This window comes from Pocillopora verrucosa, chromosome 1 (genome assembly GCF_036669915.1).
Source record: "Pocillopora verrucosa isolate sample1 chromosome 1, ASM3666991v2, whole genome shotgun sequence".
Taxonomy (NCBI): Eukaryota; Metazoa; Cnidaria; class Anthozoa; order Scleractinia; family Pocilloporidae; genus Pocillopora; species Pocillopora verrucosa.
In genome coordinates this window covers 30045178-30066426 of record NC_089312.1, presented here as the reverse complement: position 1 = coordinate 30066426, position 21249 = coordinate 30045178, and the positions used below count along the sequence as shown (strand labels likewise).

At 38.0% G+C, this 21249-nt stretch overlaps 2 protein-coding genes across 2 annotated transcripts; one reads left to right on the top strand and one right to left on the bottom strand.

The window, feature by feature from the left end:
- Nucleotides 1-1335: 1335 nt before the first annotated feature.
- Nucleotides 1336-3096, bottom strand: LOC131788243 (QRFP-like peptide receptor). The gene has a single exon (XM_059105336.2). It carries the CDS (start codon nt 2967-2969, stop codon nt 1821-1823), a length of 1149 nt encoding a protein of 382 aa, XP_058961319.2. The 5' UTR covers nt 2970-3096; the 3' UTR covers nt 1336-1820.
- A 3320-nt stretch (nt 3097-6416) lies between these two features.
- LOC131788203 (vacuolar fusion protein MON1 homolog A-like) lies at nt 6417-17933 on the top strand. The gene is made up of 17 exons (XM_059105280.2): nt 6417-6560; nt 6971-7287; nt 7640-7699; nt 7885-7963; nt 8603-8689; nt 9228-9321; nt 9978-10092; nt 10487-10554; nt 11492-11563; nt 12807-12888; nt 13320-13413; nt 13945-14065; nt 14416-14482; nt 14587-14698; nt 15029-15131; nt 16213-16308; nt 16958-17933. Exons 1-17 carry the CDS (start codon nt 6475-6477, stop codon nt 17000-17002), a joined length of 1698 nt encoding a protein of 565 aa, XP_058961263.2. The 5' UTR covers nt 6417-6474; the 3' UTR covers nt 17003-17933.
- Nucleotides 17934-21249: the final 3316 nt, after the last annotated feature.

The following is a 21249-nucleotide window of genomic DNA, read 5'->3' as shown; positions in this document are numbered from 1 at the left end:
AGCAGCATCTTTATAAAAGTTCCTGTATTTGCTTTCGATCAGGTTAAAAGGGATCTGAACTCCAACCACGTTTTTCAAGGATTTCAATTACCGCGTGGATTTTGACTGTTAGGTTTGAAAAGTGACACCTGACAAAGACGAAAAAGGAAAACAGCGAATATTCAATTGTGTATTAATCACATTTGAGCGCATCGTCACTTTTCTGAAAGCAGATAGCGATTAAATTAATTAAATTGGTACCTTAATATGAAATCAAGACTTCTGCCATTTGCGCCGCAACGCATATCGAGAGAATATGTGTGATTCCCTTAAGAGATGTGGACAAATTTAAAAATAACCTGTCGAGTAGTTGTCTTCATTGTAATCTACACCTCGATTTCATCTTTCAACTGCAAGAGCTTACAGGGGTAAAATTTAACAATATAATTTTTTTAAAATCAGTTGTTTCAATCACTCTGCTTAACTGATTCAAATCGCTGAAAACAATAATCCACATTGTGATAAAGAGATATAATCATTTCCCAAGATTTGAATGAAAACCTGCTGCTCCAGTCTATCTGAACAATGTCAGGGTTGAATGAGTATGATATGTTTGTGTTGTCAATGAGGAATGATTCCAAATTCTATCCGGCTTGATATCATATTGCTGTTCGCAGCCCTTGCTATTGGCTTTAAAGGACGAATTGATATCGAGACAATAACCTTCCTTGTTGGTTTTCCTCACTCTCTATCTGAGGCTTCTATAGTGAACATATTAAAGCAAATGCTAATTCTTGGGTGTATGTCCCATTCTGATCAAAACAGGCTAAGAGGAGAGAGTCTTGTGGGTAAGAGTTGTTGGATCGTGCGCTTGCGCACACTTCGATTCTGGGTGTGATGCTGATTATAGACTGAAGGTTTTCCCGCCGAGAGTGTCAACGTCAGCGGTCTGATATCATTTAATTGTTTCAAATTTCGATTGTGTAATGACAAAAATAAAAAAAAAATGAGCTGACTTTTGCGCAATGTGTATGTCGTGCCACGAAAGTTGGCTAATTAATGCCAAGTTTGCCCACACCTCCTAGAACATTCATTCTAGATCTATCTAAGCTTGGATCAGATTGCACTTTGAGGGCCGGCTTACTCAAACCAAGGTTTTACGCAAACAGTCGGCCTAAGGCTTCCTCTATAAGTGGGTTGATTGAATCAAATAAATGTCCTTCCACTGTTTGCTTCCAGCCCACTTGACACTGCTCACAATAACAAATGTTCAGTTTCGTTAAAAAACGGCTAAACGTTGTTTAAATAATCAGACCTCATAGTCTAAGAGGACACATTTCCAAATTCATCCTGGTTTTCTCTTCTTTCCAACCTTGCTTATTATTTGGCAAACACTTTGGCTTCTTGAGAAGAGAGCTTTGCAAACAATGAGAGCTAAGACATGAAAAACCCCCCATCTGCCTACACAGGATGACTTAGAACAATTAAATCATCATTAATTCGAACGTCGGATAAATCGTCTTCCGACCGTAATTTCAGCACGATGCTCTTCCTCAAGATAATATCAAGTCGTTTTCGTCGGTAGACCGACATCACGCAATGTTGCATGATAACGTTTTTCTGCCATTTTAACATATGAATACTGATATTCGGCTTCATTTAATCGTTCAGACCCAGAATTTGCGAAAAAAGAAAACATTTTGGCTTTCTCTGAGTGCTCTTTCAAAACACATGTTTCTCAATAATCATGAACCTGAAAAAATCTTTCTCCAGGTAAATGAATCAATGCTTTAACAACTTTCATCTATTGTACCGGAATAGGAAGACTTCCTAAGTCGGCCCTAAACATATATGCATGAATGTTTTTTAGAATTAAGTTCTTTTAGTTCTTGGCATGGGATTTCGCTTGATTTTCTACTGCTCCGGTTTCTTCCTATAAATTCATCTTGTGCCGTATCCGTACTCAAGTTCTTAGAGCTAAAACAACATCTTCTGGACGTCTTCATGATAAATCGAAAACCAACTCTGAAGGTATCATTGAAAAAGGCATAAATAACCGGATTAACCGCACTATTTGCATACATGAGGAAAATTGCAACAAATACATAGGTATCATTACAAATGAGCTCACTGCGATGGTATGAGCAAAACACCCAACCGACCCAATAAGGAAGAATACAGCAATAAAAGGCAATCACTATCATGGCCACCATTTTGAGAACACGCCTGTTAACTCGCGCACTTACACGGCGTTTTATAGGGGTTTGCACGATCTCGGTCGTTTTCCTACACCAAAGTCGAATGATAATCGCCGCGTACAATGTTACTACAAACAACAGTGTTAATACAATCAGTGACAGGAAGAACAAATACCAAACTCTCCAATTATTGAAAAACTGTCGCGTTTTACAGTAAATTTTTCCGTGTTCCTCCAGCAAGTTGGCGTAATAAAACAAAGGGACACAGTAAAGAGCGGATCCTAACCAAGCGATGGCAATGATAACACGGGCTCTTGTCGCTGTGATAATCTTCTTGTGGGGAAAGTACACAACTAGAAAGCGATCTATTGCAATCATCGCTAGATGTATTACTGAAACATTCATGAAAAGCTTTTCCAAATAATTACTCGTCTTGCACAGGAATACTCCCCAGTTCCCTTCAATAATCCACTGCTCATCAGCCAGAATTCTTGTGATTCGCTCTGGTGTACTTGCCACTGTGAGGAGCAAGTCTCCGGCAGCCATGCTCACAATGAACATATTATTAACAGTGCGAAGTTTCCTGTCGACGTTGAGCTTGAAAGCTGCTATGACCAGAGAGTTACCAGTGACAGAAAAAACAACTATCAAGCTGTAAGCCAAGCATTTGAAAATTGCCGCTAATAATGAATCTTCTGGATAGACACTTGGCAATGTTGTATTTTTTGCACTTGAGTTATTGTCAATAACGCGATTTCTTGTGTCATTCAAAATTTCACCAACTTTTTCCATTGTGGCTTCCGGACGATCTCCCTTTGTAACTTCCACCGCGTTCTGCAGTTGTTTTTTCCTCTCTTTAGCTAAATGTGAGATGTTTCTGTTAATCTTGGCAAACAAACCCGCTTTTTCAGCCTGACTATTTGACCGCTGGAGAACATCTAACTATTTATTTATTCTTCCGTAGGATCATTTGAATTTCAAATAATATCAATCGACCACGCAGTTAAATTAAAATCAACATTTTCGAATTTGTTTAACATCACGTACTGCAGCTAACATATACAGTTCGAGAGCCAAAAAGAGGCCATGTTAAGATATTCTAGAGGGACTCTTTGTTATCTCCCGTTTTCCCTTAGACACGGAACAGTGTGTCTTCTACTTTCGCTTTTTCCTTAGGCCGGAACTTTTGTGAAATGGTATCTAAAACAATAACTGTGTGTTAAACTGCTCGTATCATTAGAGATGGTTTAATATCAATAATTTCCCGTGAGAGTAATACTTCGTTGTCACGAAATTTTTTTTTTTTTAAACTATTAATGGCCAAAATGCTCTTAAAATCCCTCCAAGTCTTCCTTTTTTTTTCACCGGTAAACTAAGAGGATCAAATTACGTTAGTGTGAATTGTGAAATAAATAATGATTGTCGTAATAATTTACCACGACATTCATTTCTAGTCTATCCATTCTTTTTTCTGTAATATTTGCGCAAACCAAAGGTGGAAGAAATAAAGAAAAATTATGCAAATTAAGACTGATATATTGAAGAATCGAAAAGTCTCGTCTTGATAACATCTACTTCGTGAACCTTTTGAATTCAATTTGTTTTATATGCTAGCAGTTTTTGGCAGGTGTTTCGATTTCCATTCTCCGCAAAAAAAAAATTATGCGATTAAATTCTGGTGCTCTAGTTGAGGCTGTGAATTCGTTCGCTTTTTCAAATAATTTTAAAACTAAATCTGATTTTCATAAGAATATGCGTTTGCAAGCCGACAATTTGTCTCGTATACTTGAAGGAGAAAGCGAACGCCAAAGAGATCCCATTTCTCCTTCAGTGATTTAATTCACTCATCACTGCAGGGCTGACTAAGCGGGAAAACAAGAAACACAACGTCTCTTCATCGAAGATGCGATATCAACAAAGCTTTCATCAAACAAGTTAAAACTAAATGAATAGGGGCCTGGATTAAGTGAATCCAAAATACTTCCATTAAATTTTGCCCGACGGACGTCATTCAGAGGATGTCACGTCGTATTGTGGAATTAGACAGAAAATGAAAACAACTGACTGGCTGTATAAAAATAAAGGTTATTGTCCCTTTTGAAAGTTTCGTGCAAAGATCGTGGGAGTTATGGCGGTAACTTGTTATCGGTCCAGGACGTACGTCAAAATGAGTGCACCCAACAGAACCAATTTCAATTGATGCCGGTCCATCGATCATTCTCGATACCTAACCCGTGAAAATTCGTTTTCGAAGAAAGATCACTGTATGAGTTCTGTACTCAGAGAAGCTCAGTATGATACAAATAACATGGATTAGACACCTGCTGGTTTCAAGGCAAACGATATTCTTTTTTTTTCCATTCGGTCTCTTACATGACGCAGAATTACCCTTCGAACGCAATGCATTACGCAACGTAGTAAGTTCAGTTTACTCAACACCTGATTTCAACCTAAAGCGTTTTTTAATTATTCCTCTCCGACGCTTTTTATTTTTAAGTTTAAGTTTAGATCTCAGAAAACCAGCTGGGAAAGTCGGATTCAGACATGTCGCCTTTCATATTCCTCCCTTTAACGTTTTGTCTTAAGAAAGAAAACTCCTCATCAATCCAATCAACCAAATTTGAACAAAAACAACAAGATAAGGGTCTCGATGAGTTCTGTTTCTGACACAGTTTAACGACCAAAAAAATTTAATTCAGAAATATTTGCCTTGATATTGAAAGGTTTTTATTCTTTTTCCTTCAAACCCGGTTTCCTATTTTTTTGACTGTTTTTTGAATGCGACCTCATTGAGGCAATACTTCATAGAGAGGCCGGAGGGTTCAATAAGGTGGCAGTTTCAAATAACAAATAAATTCGTTATCAAAACCAATAAAAAGAAATACTACAAGTTATGTATTATTTTTTGTATATATTTTTCCCTTGTGAAATGACAAGTCAAGGTAACACCTTTCTGTCTAACGGTACTGCAGTTGTTTATATGAGTGTCATATCACTAGGAATTAAATATTTAAAAACCCATAATTATAAAGCAGAAGATAAGGATTTAAACTATCTATCCTGTTAATGGTAAAATCGAACAATAATACTGTAATTTGAGGTATTCTACATTCTTACTTTCTTTAGCCGGGCGTCTAAGCTTAGCTAAGTGGTGCTGCTGCAGGTTATTAGGCGTAAGCCTGAATACTGTAAATTTATCACATGAATATGATTTTCAAGCAGTGACCTTCCAGACGGGTTCAGCACAGCAAGCTATCAGCTTTCATTCGCATAATATTACATACAATTCGTGACTTTCGCCATCGACATCGAACATATTTACTTCTTATGAATAAAAAGGGGGAAGTTTTAGCGATACTGTGATGCTGCTTCGTATACAAGATAAGTTGGTTTTGTCAACTTACTGTGATAATGTAAATCGGCCACCGTAAAGAGTTCAGTTCCAAAACTGAAGTTTAAACGTTGGTCCTACGTCGGAGCGAAAACCCCTCGCTCTTCGCTCTGACGAAGGGCTAACGGTCGAAACGTCAGCTTTGGAAGTGAACTCTTTACGGTGGCCATTTACATATAAACTCAGTTGATTAAACCAAATTATATTTACTTCTTAACCTAACTGACGAGTTTGTAATCATTCAAATGAAACGGCATTTAAGTCATGAGTTGATTGCAGGTTGACAATATCTAACCAGAAGAACAGGTAGAACTTTTTTTTCTTTCGCTTCGCTCTCGCCTCTGCTTTAGATCTTCAGAACTGTGCTCAATAATCATGCCTAGTCTGAAGAACTTTTCTTACTGAAATTTTAGGCTTTCTTGTCTTTTCCTCGGCCAAATTCTCTTTTTCATTTCGTTACTTTTGTTTGGGTGCAGAAAGGAGTACACTTTCTATAGAAGGCACATGAAAGTGTAACTTCTGATCAAAAGTGCTATGAAAGTATAAGAAATTGGAACTTGTCGAGGGAGTCACTACTTTGTTAATTGAACCCTCCTACCCTCCCCTCCCCTCCTCTCCCCTCTCTTCTCCCTTTCTGAGTCTCATACCATTTATTTATTCGTATTTTAGGCGACTTAGAGAGTCGTTGCTTTACGGAAATTAACGAAAATTTGCCATTATCAGGAATACCAAATTGTCATGCATAGTGGGGAATGATGAGACGAATGGAACAGGGGTGGGGAGGTAGCCGTTTGCAGGAAGAATTAAGCGTGGCTGCACAGCTTCGCCTCGCTTTCATGTTAGTAAATATGGCGGAACGAAAGGAGAAGTCTATACCATGGGTAGAATGATAATACTGAATGCTACATGGCAGCGGCGATTGATACAAATGCTGGTGTAGAGCGTGAAGAACAAGAGCAAGATGTTCTCCAGGGCGCTGAGCCTGGAGCTGGGTAAGAAATGTATATTTTTCCAATACACAGACCCCATTTTGAAAGGATTTGATTTGAAGATACGATTTGCTCGGTATGTACAAATTATGATTTATTAAAGAACGTGGTCGATTTCTTTTGATTTAAACTGTAATTTTCGTCAGACAAAGTGTAAAGTCGCCTAGAATTGTCGTAAAATGAACGAATATTTTTCAAAGAGAGCGGTAAGGTTAGCTTGAAATCTATGGGTATTTCGTGTTTTAAAATTTGTATCGCTCACTGTTTTAGGAGAGAGGATGTGAAAGTAACTTTAGGTCTCGGGAATACATTTGGTATGCCCTTCTAAAATGTGGTGATCTCAATAGTAAAGAGCCCACTATGTTGTCGTGGATTGTATGTGTTTCCGATTTGACCATTTCTTTCTTTTGCAGCTCAGTAGGTCAAGAACCACTCTTCTATGTCCAACCTGACGAGGAACTTGATGTTTCTGTGGATGAAATCTGTACAGATCCTGAATCCAGAACATCTGCCCACTCTGATGCTAGCCTAGCTTCAGGACTCATCTCCAGTTTAAGTAGTCACGGATCCCCTGAGGCAGCAAACAGCAGCTCCCCCAAAATTGATGTTGTTGATGAAGATGAAAACTTCAATGAGACCCTTTTCCCTGAGCAAGCAGATATGCCAGGCGAGGCTGATGGTTCAGTTGATGAGAAAGTTGCTTCGTTAAGTGTTCAAGATGAACAAGAAGGTAAAAGAAAACCAGTGCCTTGAACTTGTCCATCAAGGATCTTGCATTATGTTGGTGATGATGCAATTGTGTGCGAATTTCTCATCTCAAGTAATGTCCAATCACATATTATTCCATGAGAAATTTCCTAGCATTAAATTCATTATAAACTGGAACAAATCCACAAACTAGAATGATAAAATAAATGTAATTTCCACAACAACATCATGCAGAGCATGTGAAAATTTCTCACAATTGTTGTTGTTCTCATAATAATGAGTTCTATTCTTAAATGGTCTTCAAAAATCTCACCATTTTTCACTTCACAGTCTTGTTTTTTTCCTGAAGTCATTTGTCATTTTGTTTTTGGCAGAGGCTCGAAAAACAAGAGCTGCAAGTGTACTAGAAATCGGAAGAGAAGCATCAGTGGAAGGTTGGTTTTGTGCTTATGGATTCTTTGTTCTATTTGTTCTATTAATAAATTTGCCCAGAAAAATTAAACACAATGAGCAGCTATACTGTTAAGATTGCATCATGTATGCAACTGTATGACTTGAGACAATAGTTGGTATGTATATATGATTGAAGTGTAAAACAACTTGTTTTTCTATGTTAAAGATGTGAACGACCCTCAATGGACATTGCACAAAAAGCATGTGTTTGCTTTCAGTGAGGCTGGAAAGCCAATTTACTCAAGGTGAAAGTTTTTTTTTATTACTGGTATTATAATCAATTTTCATATAAGCATTTCATTTGAGAGATTTGTTCGACAAATTAAAGTGAAAGTTATGCATATTAAAAAGTTGCTGATTGATAAATAAGGCTTGGGAAAGTGCTCAAGAAAATGCTTCCACTTTACATGGCTTGAACAGGACACACTACAGCTATCTACTGCACTGTCCAGGTATCACCAGGCACTGTTCTATGTTGTATGCATACTGATCAAATGGGAGGAGATACAAACCCAATCCCTACCACAACCAACCCCTCCTCAAGGTTCAACTCCCTGGCTGTGCTTGAACACTATTTATAAATGTAATTTCTATTTTCCATTCATTCAGATATTCAGAATCAATTAAAGCCATGTTTATGTTTTATAAAGTACAGCTGATTTCACTGCATGAACATTCAAAGGGATTCCTTGCAACTGCACATCTTCAAGCTGCTTGAAATACAGTAGAGCTGACCCATTTGAAACTCTGAATATGATCCATTAGCCAGCTCTGGCTTCAGTTTAACTTTTCCTCAACTTCAGTAGAGGATTTATTTTTATGTACATTTAACATTTAACTTTTACTATCAGTCATAATGACCAATTTTGTTTGATTAAATGTAGATATGGAAGTGAGGACAAACTGGCAACCCTGATGGGTGTTATGCAAGCCTTAGTTTCTTTTGTCCAGGTTGGCAAAAATACAATAAGGTAAGAGGAGGAGGTCATGACCTTACAGTTTGTTCTTACCAGATGTAACACACCAGGAGCAGCCTGTTTTTCCTCATTGTAGCCTACATCCCATTTACATCAGCAAAATGTCTTTTTTTAAACTGTATTTAACTGAATGAAAATCAAAATCAAGGAAGTGAAGAACTGAGATGTTCAAAGTTGTCAGGTAGTCAGTATTTTCAATGCACTTAATTTGAAGTCAATAAACATAGGTTTACAGAACAGCTTTGAAACATGTCTTTGAAAACTTTGAAGTAAGTTGAGAAGGAAGTACTTCTTGTGATCCACTATGGTCATAGTTGGACCTCATGCCAAGATATCACAGTAAAATGCACAGACTGTAAGCCTATAAAAGTTTAGGCAAACATTGCACAGGTCCCACTACCCCTTTTTTCTTTGAAATATAGCTGCATGACATTGTGCACATACATCTGCACCATAGAAATACGCTTTGTTAATAAAAATTTATCTCATATTTGTTGATGAATTTAATCTTTATGTGTCTTTATTATTCCAGGTGTATTATGGCGGGTGACCATAAATTTGTATTCTTAGTTAGAGGACATGTTATTTTAGTGGCTGTGGCTTACACACCAGAGTCTGTTACTCAGGTATCACATTTATTTCATGAGAGAATTACTTCAGCAAATTTGTTATGATGTCTTTAAAACAAATGACCTAAAGTGGGTTTGATTTTATTGTTTGTATGTCATTGTTATCATTATCATTATTATTATTATTATTCCTTCTTTACTGTTATTGATAAACTGCATTGAACTTAAACACTGTATGTTGTAGTTTAGAATGATTCTAATTGAAGTGGTCTCAAACTACAGTAGAACCCTAGCTAGCCCAAACTCAGTTAACTCTGGCCCCCTGGTAACTGAAACAAGATCCAATTTTCCTTGGGCCCCATTTTTTCAGTAATTTACTATCAACTAACTCAAACCCTGGCTAACTCAAACCATTTTTTGTTTCCTTCAGGAGGTTGGGTAATTCTACCATAGTTTAAAATCATTTGGACCTTAAATTCATTTTATGCTATAGCACATACCTGAGTCCTTTTTGACTGAACGCTTCTGAAGAGAAGCACTGTGGCAAAAAGTATGATCTTTTGTAGCTATTTCATTGTCAGGATAGACTGTTATTTTCTCAACATATTCACCCCAAAATTCAACCTGAAATAGCTTTAGTGTTTCCTTTACTTCAGACCCACTGACTGAAGATAAATATAAATAACTTTTGATATCAGTTTTCTTTTTCCTAGTTGGTGCTGCAGCTCTCCTATGTTTATAATCAAATCCTTAGTGTTTTAACGTATACTCAATTGGCAAGAATTATGGAACAGAGGAGAAATTATGATCTTAGAAGACTATTGGCCGGTAAGATATGACAGATGCACATGTTCACATACAAACATGTCATTATGAACTGAAGATCAAAGGTTCTTTTCACAAGGTGTAATTTTTTAATGAAACTTGCTTGTTAGAAACTTCTTGAAAATTCACCTGTATTTTAATGGTTAACTGAAGTCAGTATCTTAATTGCTTGCTGTTTCCAGATTTAGTTCTGAGATGACTATGTCCAAGAAATTTGCACTTTCTTATCAAAGTTTCCATAAACTTAATCACAAAACTGTGTGAAAAGTCATAAATTGTTAAACATCATCAAAGTGCTAATGTGCAAGTCTTGATTACCAAGCCTAAATCAGTAGAAAACAGACAGCTGATTAATTCCAAAACTCATTTTCATTTATCTACTATATTATATCTACAGGGACAGAAAAATTTATAGATAATTTATTGAATTTAATGGATCACGAACCAAGCTTTCTGCTAGGCTCTGTGAGTATGATGTAATTTACTGTTGTAAGATTCGACTTATCATGAATATAGAAGCAATCCTCGTAGTTATGATCACTACTAAAGTAGTAGTGAAAATAAGGCCTGAAAAAAATTGAGGCCCATAAAAAGGATTTAAACCTATGACCTCTGCGATACCAGTGCAGTGCTGTGGTATTGCAGATACCAGCTCCTAGTTGTCTTATTAGCTCAGTTGGTTGAGGGCTGCTCCAGTATCGCAGGGTCATGGGTTAAAATCCTGTACAAGCCTGAATTTTTTTCAGGCATTATTTTCACTGCTACTTAAGTAGTGTTAGTAACTGCAAGGATCACTTCCATATTTGTTTCTTCAACTGCAGTTTACATATATGATTTTTAGAAGTAAGGTACACATCTTTGAGGCTGTTGTGGGATAAGGTGATATTAGCTCAAGAGGAAACTCATTTTTTCAATCTGAGTTTTATGCCTTGACAGAGATATGTGGTAATCTGCTGAGGATTTTTTGCGAAGTTTGGAATTTTTTATTAAGTATGGATTCTGAAAGCTTTCCAGACCTGGAGAAAGAATGGAAAAAGAGATGAAGTCTGGGAAAAATTCAAGTAGTTGAGAATTTTATTTTTTTTTTTAGTTTACCAAAAATTGCTGATTACTGGGTGAAATGTTGGCCTGCAATTTTTATTTCATGCATAGCATTGTCTATGAAAATTCATTTTCAGTAGAATTTAGAGAGTTTTCATTGTCGTGGGCTGTGTTTTTGCCAGTTGGTATTGAGTGTTTGCAAATATACTGCATCCATGTTAACATTTCGTGCATTGAAGAAGAAAATTATTGTTCTGAAAGTTAAGTTTGGAAAATGTGAAAGACTTCTGCGTACTAAAACCTGTGTAAAACCTGTACAATTGATTTCCTTGCATTTAACTTTAATTGCTGGGGCTTTTAGGTGAGATGTTTACCTCTTCCAAGTTCTGTCAGGGAAACCATTGGTCAGAGCATGCTTCAAGCAAGAGTCAAGGTACTAACAACAACGATAGTCACTGTTAGTACAATTTTTAAACGATTCGACTGGCGAAAGTTACCCGGCATTGCTTTGGTTTTACTTTATTATTTCCAGGATTTAGTTTAGAAATCTCGCGCCGCCCCCTCAAGAAATCAGATGATGAACTAGAATAGTTTTCAATTGATTGCCGAAAGTAATTTATGCTTTCTTTGGTGTTGCTGTACTTCGCTTTTCGATTGGTCCAAAAATACTCGCGCCACCTTCTCAGCCAATCAGATTTAAAACTAATATCAATCACGATTTGGTCCCTCGCGTTGTCCCATGATTTTTTCCTAAAGTTTGGTTTTTCTAAACTTAAGTGAAAACTGCTCTAAAACCCATTACAACTTGGTCACTCACGTTTTCCTGCGCTTCAGGCCGTTCAGTGCTTTCAATAAGATTTGAAGTAAGTGGCTACTTCGGTAAAGCACTCGCTGAAGAACAAAATGGAAAGCAATTTCCCTCTCGTTAGCCTATTAGTTCCAATCAGAATAAAGTGGCATCAAGTTTGAGTTTTTGGTGTCAAACTTCGGTAACTAGCCATTAAATTTTAGTTTTTTTTTAAACAATTGTTTGAGTGATCGTTTATTTCTGATCAAAATCTTCAATCTGCTAACATGCAAACCTGCTCCCTGAGTTTCATACAAAAGTCCTCTGAAAGGAAATACGGTTACCTGAATTTGAGTCCGTATGTTCTTGGAACTCAAAACTTTTTCCTCTGGAAATGTCGTGTATGATAAGAGGCCGTTAAATATTTTTCATTTGATGTTTCTGTTGCCTAGTCATATTTTTCCTCCCTTGGTGACTGCAACGGATTAGGTGTCAGACTACTCAACTGAGAAGCCTTCCGTGACACGCATTCGTAGCTTGGGGTATCGTTTAGATTCCTTTAAAGAGAAATCATCAGCCGTAAGCGTATACAGTTCATAAGAGATGTTGAGTGGGGAGTAGGGTAGGGAGAATTGTCTGGGGAGGGTTAGGGGTATCATGGGTGCTTTGACGATCGTTTTCTGGCGCCCGTGTATACCCCAGGTAGAAGAGAATCTTTGCAAGAGTTCAGTCCCTGACCCAAGTTTAAAGAATATAACACTATGACCCATACTGTTCGGTCATAAAGCAATGGTTCTGAGTCCAGGGCTCATCATTATGCAGCGTCTGCTCTGCATTACATGTTACCAGTGGAAGCCATAATGTCTTGCTGTCTCTGCTTTCTACTCAGGACCTCGTATTTGCCATTTTGGTCGCTAACAATCAGTTAATTACCTTGATCAGACCCAAGAAGTACAGTTTGCATCCTTCAGGTGAGTTTTTTGTCTTTCCTATTTAGCATCTCTTATTCAATGAGCGCTCATGGAAGATAAAAACGGCCAAAACTAGAGGAACTAGAGAGATATTTACAAGGATATTCGTCGATGATAACAGTCTGTGGTTCATATTTCACCCCACTGTGGTCATCATTGGCGTTTTAGGGTCTTCTTTCTTTCGCGCTGTGTTTTTGTACAATCTGTGTTACCTAGCACCAAAATTGGGAAACTTTCCTTTCCGGCTTTTGAGCTAGATTATTTGCAGTCCTACTTTCCCAGGTTGTTGCCCTGCGCAAGGGAAAAGAAATCAGCGATTAGAAATCAGCTGATAAGCTTCTTGATCGCGCAATGGAAGCTAGGAGAGAGGTAATGCTTCGTAGTTTATGCTCCCTCAGTTTCTGAAGATACTTTTTATTTGTCCTCTCCAGATCTTCATCTCATCTTCAACCTCGTCAGTGCATCCACGTCTTTTCAAACTGCGGAGTCCTGGACACCGATTTGTTTGCCACGATTTGATAACAGGTAAAACTCACACATAATAAAATATATCAAAGAGGTCGTGAGCATGGATTCGACAAGAAGAGGGATTCAATCCCTTCGGTCTTCCGTTATTCAGTTGAATGCCTCAATCAGTGATTACAAAGGCTGGTCTTTTGCTCAGTCTTATTCGCTCTTTGATTGGTGTAAAAAAACTTGTAGAAACCTCTCGACCGACCAGATGGAGAAGTAAAACTAATCGTGGCTTGATTACTCCCGCTTTCCCATGCTGCGCTTCGGGCCGTCTCCATGTTTTCAACTACTCTTTGTGACTCAAATCTTTTTTTCTGATTGACTCTTGTTAGTGTTGTGATTTTTTTTTTTAACGACCCTCCACCGGAAAGCACTCTCTAACGACTTGAGAATATTTTTTAACGGGTGTCGAAGTTAGGAAAAAAAAGATTCAAATGCGGCCATAGTGAGCAAGGCACCAAGGTGGAAGATACTCAAATGTCAGAACCAAATGGATGTTTCATGTTTCGTTGTTTATTATGTTTTCGTTGTTGTTGTTTTCAGTGGCTATCTGTACGCGCACATCTCCTATCTGGATGACAACTGCCCTGCCTGTTTATTGTTACTGTCCACTGATCGTGACGCCTTCTTTGAGTTAGCGGAAACCAGACTTAAAACTGTTGAGGTGAGCTGCATTTCTTTAATGAATTGGATGTTTACCTCGTCCAGTCAGTTCTTAGTCAGTTCTTGTTGCAAATAAGAGAAAGACTCAGATTCGTGCGGAATGCCGCCATATTTTGGGTGGTTTCGGTGAACAGGGATGTTATCATACCTTGTGGGGTTTAACTGTCATTACTAACATTATTATTGATACTTTCCACACTGAGAATCTGTTTGACAATCAGGAGCTTCTTGAGTTGGCGATTATTTCTTTTATTTTCATGACCTTTACATCTGTCTCAAGGGTGATACTAACAGGAGAAAGTAGAAGCCACTCTCATTGGTTTAAGGTTTAACCTTGTTTTAAACTTTTAGCGCTTGAAGAGGTACAAATGTTTAGAGGCTATTAATGAAGCAGTGGCGAAAAAGAGTTATAGCACAGGTTTGATTCATTTTCTTTCTTTTTCTTTTTCAGCTCGTTTTTATGTTGTTGGTTTTATGCTGTTACTTTCGTTTAACTCTGTGCTCGTATCCCTTCTGTTACAGATCAGGTTGGCATCCCAGAGCTGTATCATTTTATTTACAAGTCTAAAAGTACGGCGCAGTATACTTCACCTGAACTGGAAGCTCCTTATGTTGAACCCGAAGAACAGGAAAGGTATTTTGGTTCTTAAGTTTTAACGAAACTAAATAGTTCAGTAGGCTAAGAACTCCAAACTCCAGTTTGGAGTAGAACCGAATGCATGACTCACAAGTCAGAGGTTTAGACGTGTAAATTGACTTCACGTGAAGAATTTGCTTGGAGGTTCGTGCGAACTTCTGGGAACGCCTGGTACATTTCAACTAACTAGTTCCCCAGTTTTACGGGTCCTACGAAATAACATGGCATCCACGATAACTTGACCGCCTACATATCTCATTTGCCTTCTACTTACATACTAATCAATAATGATTTTTTTTTTCATTGAATATCTGTATTCGTTTCCAGGCTCTTTGGTTTATATCTTTACCTGCATCATCGGATTCACTCGCCAGCCAGGCCTCTGAAAATTTTATGTCACGTGGGCGTACGAGAGATGCTGTTAGGATGGGTGTGTATTGATAGGAGTAACTGGAAGATTCTTGTCTGCTAAGTCATAGCATTAGTTCGAGGCTGGAGGAATATACCGGAAGGTTACATTGTAAACAAATTATTCTTTGAACCGAAACAAACCTTCAGAAACGGAAAAAAAGTCTCCATGTCAATGTCCGCCCATGGGATAGATGCTCAGAAACATGTCAATGATTCTTTGACAAAGCCACGATAAATTGTGAAATGAGACAAGATTTTGCATTGAATCTTGATTTTCGCTGCATGCTGATCTGGACTGTTGTTCAATATTTTCATGTCAGCGATACTGTGACAAATCCACGATAAATTGTGAAATGAAACAAAATTTTGCCGTGAATCTTGATTTCCGCTGCTTGTTGATCTGGATTGTTGTTAGATATTTTCTATCATGTGATTCATTTTCTATCATGTGATTGTACGTTCGAGTAGACTGCTGAATGTAGACAAACGTTTGCGGTAGAAATAGCTCATATGCTGATATGATGTCCTTCCTTCCGCTGAGAAACAAACTACAATTTTACCTAGAAAATCATAACAACGCTATAATTTCCACAAAGCTTTGGCTGTGGATCAGTTGATAATGAAGGGCTTTTAAACAATTTGTTTTCTTCAGCGAGTGTACTTCTAAAAAAGTGCAAAAAAGTTTTAAACCACATTAAATGGCCTTAAGGGGAAACCTGTGATTATGAAATTTTCGTCAGACGTCATAATTCCCTCGACAATTCTAAATCTATAGCCAATTTTATTCCTTTACAATTCTTTGTTTAAAAACTAGAATGCCAGTTTTAGGACAATGGTGCTTCTTTATACAAACTTGTCACATTTCTCCAGTTAATTGCCAAAGAAAAACTTGATAGTGTAAATGCTGGTTTTGCTGAAAAGTAACAGTTACCACTTTCAACGGCTCTCGACCACTCAAGCTTGAAAGCTAAAAAAGTTAAATACCAAAGAAAGCCTTAACAGTGTAAATGTTGGTTTTGCTGTGAAGTAACAGCTACTACTTTTAAAAGCTCTCAACCACTCAAGCCGGCAAGCTAAAAAATCGCACCTTCTTTTGATAGGTAACATCTGGGTTTGAGTTGTACGCTGCCTTCAGTCCACTGGTCACAAAACCAGACGCTATCATTGCCATAAACAAACTTCTGAGATGGATAAAGGTTTGTTGCTTGTGGTCTTTCTCTCTTTACCTCTTATTTCTTCTGTGTGTGAAGGCTCATTTACGCGTGTGCGTTCATCTTCGTTTTCTTTTCTTGGGAGGTACAGGGTTGGAATGTCAAGCCGATCATTTGCGTTCTGGCGGTTAGGCAAGACGCTTATCTGCTATGGACTAAGCATCCCATCTGTCACGAGTAGCAATATTATCAGTTAATTCAGCCTACAGAAATCGTGTTAAGCTCCGGCAATGTGGGATAGAATGTAACAATTTAGCCAAAAAGGTTTATCCAAGTGTCGATTTTTTGATCAGGGTTAAGAGAGCTTCTAGCTAACACTGAAAAAGAACATTTACTTCAGTCAACCTACCAATGAGGAAACCTCGTGGTATTAAATGGCTAAAACTTGGGTGTCTGTCAGACTTTTGAAATAACTGGCCCACACTGGACCACACTGTACAAATTATCTGTGAGCTTGATAAAGGGCTTGGTAGCTTGGTAAAACCGCTACCTCTTTGGCCGCTGAGCAAAGAGATGATACAGGTGTTTATTGTTCTTTCAACCAGCGTTAAAAGTTTTGAAACGACAAAGTGTTGTTGAAGACGTTTCTCTTTTTTCCGATGTAGTAATCTTTTTCTTTTTTTCTTTCACTCAGCGCGAGGAAGACAGGCTCTTTATTCTGAGCTCTCAAGTGTTCTAAAGGTCTCACCTCTGGAATAAGGCAGAATTTCTGGAATACTACTTTTATCGCTCTGACTCGTGGTGCCCGGACTCAAAGAATGCTGCCCTTCAAGCTCTTCTGGGAAAGACTGATGAGAGGCCGCAAAAAGATATTGCTTTGGGTCGAATGAAAGAAATACCCTTATTCTATCATGTTTCAGTAACATGATATCTTCACCGCGCGCCGTGAAGATACCATTTTCGTCACGGTTACCGGGATTATCAACATTGTGACTTTATTTGTCACGCACAGTTGAATTAACGATTCTTTTTCTCTTTTCATGAAGATAACTTGTTTTTTTTCTTTTGTCGGAATGTGAAGAAGCATTTCAGCAAGCGGATCGTACGTGTGGGTGACCTCTGCATTTCGTGCATTCCCGTGTTCTGAAATTGTTTATACCTCATCAATAATAATCAGAAGATTGCATGTCCGCTTGCGGATACGAATTTACCTTCTTCTGTCAATTATACCTCTCACGAGTGGGCGATGCGAGCGAGTGATAGATATAACCAGCACTCATGTTTTCAACATTGTTAATTTGAGATTATTTTTGAACAGAAATATCTTACCAAATGGGAAACATTAGGTGTAAATAGCTTAAACTCTGTTTTTACACTATTTCGACCGGCGTCGTAGATCTAGAGGATTTAACACTTACTAGTTGCGTTCAAAACCTTTCAACCTGTCATCAATAAAGATAACAAACTTTGCTGATTAGGTTCAAGCCGTTTCCACACTTTGAAACAGCATTTTCTGCCGCTGTAGTGTGGTGTGGACAATATCTTGACTGAATGGCTCTCAAAGATTTGTGACGGATGAAGAAAAAATTGTATAAGCAAAGGCGACTAAAAAGGAAGAAACCAGAGCTATTGAAAATTCTTGTACATCTGAAAAACAATTAAAATATGACAGAAGTAAAAAAAAAAAGGAAATCGTTTGCTGTTCTAGATACCCTCTCTTCTCGATTTTCACTGAATGTCTGATCTCTAAAGGATGGCTTGCTGTTACTCTTCTTTCTTGCGAGACCTCAAAAAAGCAACACTCCATTGAAAAAGACTTGTTTATTCTTTTTTACAACGTCACAAAGAAACAGAGATAGGAAAAGTGACAACAGTCTGTTAACGGAGCGCTTCAGCGTTGTTTTTCGCGTAAAGTGAATTCTGAATGATGTACGTAATTTGTATTGTTAATGAAAATAATTCTCCATTGAACAAGCCTAACTGCATTTATAAATAGTAACAAAGATCCTAGTACAACCATATGGAAAAGAAAGGGTTGACATTCGTCACGAGATCGTGTTAAATAAAGATCCTCCCCTCCCCCACATACAAAATTCGTCTTGCTCGTATTAAACCCCGTGTGCCTTTCTACAGGCAAAACTCTTCGTTGAGCCATAGGGGTATTATGAAGAAAACGTTGCTCCATGCCTGCCTATTCGGCTAGATTCGCTTGTGACGTTCGTAGGGTAAGAGAGTGTTCCAGCTAACTTACATGAAAAATGTTGACATGAACTAGAACGAATATTATCCAAGGATCAGATGTTATCAACAGATGATAAGAAGGTTATTTTTTTTTAGATATGGAATTTAAAATAGTATAATGATGAATCTGAAAGTAACGCGTTGAACTTCTCCTCCCCGGAAGAGAATATAAACTGCAGTTTATATTCCCTTGCTGACACAGCAACCGGTCAAGTCGCCTGAGAGTCATCTCGCCCGAAGTTATGTCCTTCGAAACCTGAGTCATGTTGACTTTGACTACACAGAAATCGATCGTATGCTCGGAATTGAAATATGTTTGAGTAACGATCCTAAAAGCGTTGTTCGTTTCTAACAACAAAGGGAAGCGTTCTCCGTTTCTGACAAAAAATGAAGCGTTGTTCGTTTGGTATGTACTCGTTTCTTACTCACGGACATTTCGTAAGCTTGGGCAACTCTTTCTTGTGTCTTAAAATGCTATGAAGACTTTGACTACACAGAAATCGATTGTATAGTCAGAATTGAAATATGTTTGAGTAACGACTATAAAAGCGTTGTTCATTTCTATCAACAGAGGGAAGCGTTGTTCGTTTCTATAACAACAAGTGCATGGATGCAGCGTAACATACAAGTAGAGTTCTGTTGTGTCTATTTGTGACTTTCTTAACAATAACAGATGTAAACACCTGATAAATGAATGTCGATTGTCACGTTCGATAAGTCGGTAAAAGGTAAAGCGAGTAACATACAAATAGAATTAACTTGTTGCCTTGCGTAAGGTAAATGTGATGTTTTTAAGATAACAGTCTATTGTTTATGCTTGTGACTTTTTTCACAGTAGTAGTCTGATAGCATCATTTCCCTTAGGATCAGAAGAGGCAAATAGTATGTAGTTGAGCTCTGTTTCCTCTGGCGGTCGCATGTATATTTTGATCCGATCAAAGTATATATGAAGAGGGTAAAGCTAGCTACAATACGAATACGAACTGATCAAAATGAGCATTCATCCTCTGTTACATTGAGTGAGATGATGAAGTTAGACAACGTCAACAAGCCCTACAGTGCGACGTTTACGGTCGATCATATGGCCTCTCTGACCATATGATCGATTTCTGTATAGTCAAAGTCTTCATGTATGTGTTTACGAACGTTCAATCGAAGTTTTCCTCTCTCTCTATTTTTTTTTTTGGTTGTTTTTACTTAGAATGCGCGAAATCTGCTGATAAATCGAAAAATGTCCATTTCTCGTCTTCTTTGGGACGACCGATAGAAACTTCACGGAGAAATACAGTGTCACGCCATCGTGACAACGTACATGTTTATTACAAATTACTGGTGTAAGGATAGTTTCGTGTAGCTCAGCCGACTTCAACATGTTGTAAATGACATACACGTATAAAAGTGTATCTTCAGAGGACTTCGGATCGCTCAAATTCCCATGAAAGAAGGTGCAGCACTCGGAATCTGGATGATATGCACACGATTTGAGGTATATGTTTGTAGTTACGTCGAGTAATCCTCCGGCATGAAGGTTGATCAATTTTTATTAAAAGGTGACAACCAGAGGCGAGATTTCTCTTCAGGATATTGCTCATAAGATAACATTCTTTCAAAACCTTGCATGTTTCATTTGTCTGAAACATTTGTTGTTGAGAACATTAGATGTAAAGATCGCCAAATTATGCAATATCTGATTTTTGAGCTTCGTTCGCGAATTGCCCCTACCGACAAAAAGTAGAGGCAGGCGCGCAGAGATTTTTACATATCTAAAAACTAGAATATTATAACCAGCTAGGTGGGTATTTTCAGTTCAAGAATCGTTGTACTTTTGGAGAAATTCAGATAAACGTTTTCCCTGTTTTACCCGACATCAAAAATGACCGAAACTGTACCGAGATAAATAATCTATTAGCGTGTTCACATTCACTCCCAGGGGAAATTAAGACGAATGATGTTACTATGTATGGTAGAAGTGCCAATTTGTAATGTTGTAATTAGCTTGAGATAGAGAAATAAACATTTCACTCTTTTTTTGCGACGTTTTTGGATGAAAATGAGGCCCCAGGCCTTGAACAAGCAGTCGTTGTTACCATGGCAATAAGAGTGCTGTAAACTTGAAAAAGCGCATTTTTGTGTATCCCCTCTGAGTGCCTAACTGTATGCAAAATTTGAAGGGGGTGGAAATTTTTATTTCCCAAGATGTTTGATTCTTACAGAGACTTGTTCTTAATGGTAAAAATTATGTTGTTGATTCCCTGTTTTTTTAAGGATCTTAACCCTTTAATTCCCAAGGTATCATATCAATTTAGAGAATTTGGTATTAGATCAACTTATAATCCCCTAATTGACATTTTACTGTATTCTCATCACTTCTATGCATGATATTGTATTGATATTGAGAGGAGAAATTCTCTTTTGGTCACTCATGGGAGTTCGTTTGTTTCACTGCAAGGAGCGTGAAGGATGGGAGAGTCGGTGAAAGAGATTAAGTTGGTGAGCGGTGATAGACTACGTATTCAAACCAACACGATTGTTGACGGGCATGCGCGAGAGGACCAGTTCTTGTCGACCGTGCGCTAGTTTCCCGTGCGTTGAGAATTCGCTTCTTCTCCAGCTCGGAGAGATATACTGTTTAAAGGACCATTGAGTGACATCTCACACCCTGTTTAAGAATCGATCTCCGGAAAACACAGCCTATTGGCTGAATACACATGCTGCAGTGCTTTTCGATGTATCCGCAGCCATCGC

Coding starts and splice junctions, on each gene's coding strand:
- LOC131788243 (XM_059105336.2), bottom strand. CDS start 2,969: ATGGAAAAAGTTGGTGAAATTTTGAATGACACAAGAAATCGCGTTATT.
- LOC131788203 (XM_059105280.2), top strand. CDS start 6,475: ATGGCAGCGGCGATTGATACAAATGCTGGTGTAGAGCGTGAAGAACAA. Junction 10,555..11,491: donor CAAGCTTTCTGCTAGGCTCT/GTGAGTATGATG, acceptor TGGGGCTTTTAG/GTGAGATGTTTACCTCTTCC. Junction 16,309..16,957: donor AACTTCTGAGATGGATAAAG/GTTTGTTGCTTG, acceptor TCTTTCACTCAG/CGCGAGGAAGACAGGCTCTT.